The 6,000-nt window shown below is 38.8% G+C and overlaps 1 protein-coding gene across 3 annotated transcripts in view; it reads left to right on the forward strand.

Moving 5' to 3' along the window:
* LOC135716090 (remodeling and spacing factor 1) overlaps positions 1 to 2,812 on the forward strand; it is a 68,582-nt gene extending 65,770 nt beyond the window's left edge. For 2 of the 3 annotated variants that reach the window (XM_065238909.1, XM_065238910.1), the window contains one exon: positions 2,487 to 2,812. In XM_065238909.1, the coding sequence (XP_065094981.1) occupies positions 2,487 to 2,758 (272 nt within the window). In that variant the 3' untranslated portion in view covers positions 2,759 to 2,812. The remainder of the gene's footprint in view (positions 1 to 2,486) is intronic. The other variant, XM_065238911.1, reaches the window with a different exon arrangement.
* The last annotated feature ends 3,188 nt before the right edge of the window (positions 2,813 to 6,000 follow it).

Raw genomic sequence — 6,000 nt, forward strand, 5'->3', positions numbered from 1 at the left:
CAATTAATACATTTCAATACAGTTGGCGTACACTCCGACGTTTTGTGTTGTTGGCTTCACCTCAGAGCATCTCTCGCCATTTTTGCAATCCATGCTCTTGTCCCTAAATTCTGCACATTTGAAGCATCTCAACACATTAATCGTGGGGACTATCGAGCACCGATTAAACCCTACATTTACTTGTATCGCACATAACAAACATTTATACGTATCGACTTTTTTTTTATCGGGAAGACAGAGCTCTGATTTCAATCAAATGGGTAATATATTTTACCGACGCTTAATAATGTTTGAATCGCTAAAATATTCTACTTCTTCTAAAACTTCTACTATTTATGCATGAGTTAGGTAGGAGTGTGCGTTTGACTAGTACTGTCGCATTAATGGCCCTTCGCTCATTTGCAATTTCTATTCAATTTTCACGCTTGCCCACGGGGAGGGGGAGGGGTGTTTAAATAATATCCACGTCGACACGTTAAATATATTCGATTTAGGTTAGCGACTGAAAGTCAATTTTTATTTGTTATATGGTTGGAGGCGAACCAGCCTAAGGCTGAAAGCCTCCTAAATAAAGCTAAATAATAATAATAATAATATATGCGACAGTTAGAAGATACTGAGAGGTTAGCACATATCATCGGCAAGAGACGTGCGTGTGAGAAAATTTGCGAAAAAATCTAAGGGCACCGGTGGGATTCGAACCCACAATTCCCATTCAGTACACGGGTGCATTGCCAATTATACAACGGTGGACCTATGGTCTACAGATGAGTTTCGAATCCGTTTCCCTCCCTTAGTATTTTTGCGCAAGCGTTCTCAATACACAACAATCGTCTATTACCGACGATATGTGCTTGTACCGCAACCACTCAGTATCGGTCGATGTGAACAAACACAACTTAAATATATTGAAAAAAAAAAATAGACAAGCAATTTGTAAACATACGAGAATAAAAGAGCAATGCTTATTATGTTAGAATGAAAGCCAAACAAAAATGAGTCAACGTGATTCTAGTACCCCGCGACGTATCAAATAAATCACAAACAAATTCAATAACAAGATCATTGGCGGTTGTATCGACGGTACCACATGATTCATTCCCAGAAAGATTTCAACTGCAATTGGGAAAGTATACAGAAGCTGTGTTGAGGTAAAACCCCATTGACGATCTTATATTAAGAGGCTCCAATATTGAGCATCTTCTAAATCAATTCTCATGTTAAGAAACCAACAATTCTCATCAAACATCGGATGTTATGCAGGTGCCTCCAGGGAAGTAACTATGTTCGTGTTTTGATTTTTTTACAGCTATCGGTTTCGTTTTTTAATGAGTTTAGTGATGCTAGGTGGTGGTCTACCTAAGGAACTTTTAGAAGGAGTCAAAAGGACTTTATCAACAGGTTCAGAAGACTTCATTGCAATTAGTATTGTCACTTTAACACTCTTGGGTCATTCGTGACTTGTCCGGGGATAAGATTTAAACTCGTGGCATTTGCGTAGTATGGATATGAACCACTACGCCAAGCCATCCTTATGCGGCGTCCATTAATTACTTAACGCTAAAAATCGAAATGTTTCATCAATATTGGTTAATAATTGGTGGCAATGGACGCTGAAGGGTTCAAATGAAGCTATGACATGAGATTCGATTCTATAGATATTCAATAGACACATTTTACGTGACTAAATGAAAAATAAAGTAACTCCCAAATATGTTTGCTTATTTGGAAAGCGCGTTGAGTTTCCTTTAAGAATTGTTCAAAAGTTTTTAACTTCAGCTCCTCAAAAAGTTTTAGTGAGTAGCTGTTGATTAGTTGTAGAGGAACAGTGCAAAACCGTAACCGCTCTCCAAATCATGTTGAACTACTCAAATCAGAAACTCTTAAACAATTGTTATAATAAACTAGCTGACTCAACAAACGACGTACTGTCTAGTTATACCAGTCAGGGCCCAACACGGAAAAGAAAAATCTTGCAAATCCTTCAATCCGTTCTCGAGCTATAGCGTGATATAGGAACACCATTTCATTTTTATTTATCGCACTTTCCAGATCTTCAATAAGATTGGGGATAACTTTTTATTTTTTATTTAGCTACAGTACATAATCTGTTAAATAAAACAGGGGAAAATGTGTAAACATGCTAGTAGAATGTGTGAATAGTGTTCTAAAGAATTCCCGTACCTTCAAAAATTCGCCGTTATTGTTAAATGTGGAGTTATCCAGGAATCACGATTGTTGAGTTTAAAAGAGGCTTGTATGACCATATTTTACATGTGCCAATGTAAAAAGTTCGAATTACATTTAATATCCCTGAGTAGCCCAAGGCAGTTCTTTTCTGATTCTGTTGTAATAAGTTCAATCTCTGTAAACCCATTATAAAACTTAGTAACCGAACTTGTTAACACGCTTATAGGGAGTTTCGGATAAATAAAAAAAAGGTTTCAGGTCATTGCAAAAATTAAAATGTTTTTATATGCTTTCAGGTACATACATTTTACCACCAGATTACGGGTTTTGCAACACCACGAGCAGCAGTAATACCTCCATTGTTCCCCAACCTGAAACTAGCACACTAAATGAACATCATCATCGGTCGTTTGTGTCTCTAGAGCCTGTTAATACTGAAGAGCCAGTCGCGGAACAAACAACGGTTATCGTCGGAAATACCGATCATCAAACCGAGACGGAGAGCACTAGTGAGTTTAGTGGCTTAGTCAGTTACTTCAGTTCACAGCAAAATGAGTTAAATGCCTAAAACCTAGAAAAGCACAGATAGATTGTTAAATAAAGACAAGTGTAGAAAAAATAAGCATAATTTAAACTTTTCTATTTTAGCTACATCCGAAATGTCATTTAAAGATGTTGCCTCTAAACAAGAGCACTACTCACATATAAACAGCTGTAACTTTCTAACCATGATTCCAAATAGGTAACTGTGCTGTGCTATGCATCTTTCTGATCAAATAATAAGTAAAGTAAAAACGTATCCACAATTCAATTTACAAACTTTAACGTTAGCCGAAGGGGCAAAACATCTAAATCTCAGTTCTAGATGCTCAACAAATCTCACACTAGCGGATAAATCTTCGAAAAATCTTCTTTCCTGTCTCGCATCTACTTCAGAATCGTCATCAATCTTATTTCTATCTATTCAGCGTGCGCGCAGCTAACCACAGTAAAAAAAATCCTGCATCGTAGATAGAGCCGCCCCCTCGCCGTTAATCTACATTTTACTTCATTCATAACCATATTACCGCGACAGTATGAGGACAGTCAGAAAAGCATGCATTGTGCGATTGCACATAGCTAACGAACCGAACATGTGTTTCTGAGTTTCCTTTTTCTTAGCCTCGGCGCACAATAGAGGTCTCGAACTAGCAGACCAGTAAGGGCAATAAAAAGTATCCAATATCACAACACTTATTTCGATAGGCGACTAAAACCAAATCAACCAAAATTGTTCAATGTTTGCCAACATCTCCCAGGCGCCTTTTTTTTAATGTATTGAAAGGTAAAGAAAATCAGTTGTAACTGTGGAAAATGCTGAAGATGTTTTCGGCAAACTCTGTAAAATTAATGAAATAAAGTTAGTCTTCAAAGTTGGTTGGAAATGCTAACATGAAGCTTTAGTGTGATAATTTATTAGCTAGAGAATGATCTTTAGAAGAGAGTAGGTGGATAGTTCCGTTAGAGTACGGCAGTATGAAAATTGAATAGAAGCTGAAAATGAGCGAAGGGCCATTAATGCGACAGTTTTTAATGTTAGACGCACATCTTTTGCCTAACCCGTACGATGTATGCGTGTGTTTTATGGAAATTTTTCATTTCTTGAAAAAAAAATCTTGGGATTCATTGCAGTTTTCTTTCATCGTAACATTTTTCGAAGCAATCCTTTTTCAGATAATTTATTTTTATTATATTTTTCAACGTCTTCAGCTATGCTGTACAGACTGGTAAACAAAACTTAACTATATAACTAAGGACCTTGGTTCAATCCCAGTCGGTGCCGCCGGGATTTTCTGAGGCATAAAATCTTTCATCACGTTGATCCCCGGTCCATGAGTTGATGCGTCGATAGGTAGGGTCCAGGCGTAAGAGCTGCCTCCTTGGCGTTGGTAGCATTGGTACACAGTACAGAAAACAAGATCGACGGAAAACAAAGCAAGGAAACACAAAGACTAACGTCTGGATGGAGGCGAACCAGCCCAAGGCTGAAAGCCTCATTAATAAAGTTAAATAATAATAATACTAACGTCTGAAACTTATTTTTCGTCCCATTATGGTCACTATCTTCATCTAATCTTCGGGGGCAAATTTGTAACGGATGATATTCATCGGTGACTGTTCGGTGCCTTGGAATCCACATAAGCTGTCGTTGTCAGAAGCTGCGAGTAGGAACATAAAAGTTTACTTGTTGCAGAAGATATATAAAGTCTAAGCGGTTACTTGATATGTCAAATACAAACATTCTCTGCAAGTAAACCCAACGCTGGTGAAGAGGCTCTAGACTTACCAGTTGACATCGTGTTCGTATGGAAGCAGTCGAAAAAGGTCATTCCACGACAGGTTCCGCAAAGCAAATCTGATGAAATAACGTTGAACTCATTCTGGCATGATAAGGAGCCCATACTTGAACTCCGTTTTCACGAATACTGCGCACCAGGGAGTAGTACAGCACTTTCATCGCTGAACTCGGCACAGCTTCGGCATAGAGTTGGCTCGTTCAAGTTCTTCTGAATTGATCGATTATTGGAAGGTTACCTGCGAACGGGTTCTACTGAATCTTATAACCTTGCATTTTATAGCGTTCATCTCCATCCCATTGAAAAGACACCAGTTAGATACAGTTTCAAGATGTTGTTGTAGAGCACCATCATTAGACATACACTGGATGATTCTGCAAAATGTTAGGTCATCGGCGTACATGAGCCGATGCGATTGTAATCGGTGACATAAATCATTCGAAACAATAAAAATTAACGGAGACTCCCTTGCGGTACAGCAGACGGCATCTCGCAGCTTCTGTAGAGCTAGGAGTGTAACCAATCTACAAGCCAACCAAGAGATCGATATGCAGCACAGAATCGAAATAGGACGATAATATTCCATGCCGTGAGTGCTGCCAGATTTGTGTATCGGCATTACCGCAGCCAGTTTCCAGGTATCAGGAAAGACTCCCTCCGACAGAGAAAGGTTGAATAAACAGCCAACAGGTATGGCAAGCACATTGACACATCGTTTGACAAACGCAGGAGGAAGCTTGTCAGGCTAGGACCCTTAGACGAATCGATAGTGCATAGAGCGTTTTCAACGTCTGCTATTGAGAATGTAGGCCTTGAGAAGTTAATTGCTTACGATGGTAAACTTTGCACCAGATTAGGGAAAACAGGGAATACAGAATAAACGCTTTGGAAAAGTCAGCAAATAATTTACAGATTCAGCAGTGTCACGTGAAGTAATACCACCAAACGACATTTCTGCGAATATTGAGTTGGACACTCTCCTAGTCTTTATGAAATTCCAAAAAAATAAAGGATTGGCCTTCACTTCATTCTGAATTCGAAATACATACTCACGGAATGAAGAGGACACACTGGCGTTGTATTCAGTATCGAGCCTTTGGATGAGAATTCTGTTTGATGGAGTGCTGGGGCGGAAAACCGATGAAAAGCTTTTTTCGAAGAACATTCCAGCGGTCTCTTAAATCAACATTCCACCATACTTGTCTGTAAGACCGGCGCAAAAAAAAGCTCTGCGTACGGAAGTATGTCGAATAATTCATTCGAAAATCTAAAAGGGACCGCTAGATTAATGTTGGCTCCGTTGAACAGATGTTCCCAGTTTTTTAGCATATTTCATCACAAATAGAATTGTAATTGCTGCGCTTGAAATCAACATCCCGCTCGGTAGCTGAACGGTGATCAACAAATCGACGTATTAGGTGGGGTGAAAATAACCTCCATGGAAATGAAATTTTTGTTTTGATTTGTTTTTATT

This window comes from Ochlerotatus camptorhynchus, unplaced genomic scaffold, assembly GCF_037179485.1.
Source record: "Ochlerotatus camptorhynchus isolate MF236.1 unplaced genomic scaffold, CSIRO-AGI_Acam_v1.1 ptg001115l, whole genome shotgun sequence".
In the NCBI taxonomy this organism is placed as follows: Eukaryota; Metazoa; Arthropoda; class Insecta; order Diptera; family Culicidae; genus Ochlerotatus; species Ochlerotatus camptorhynchus.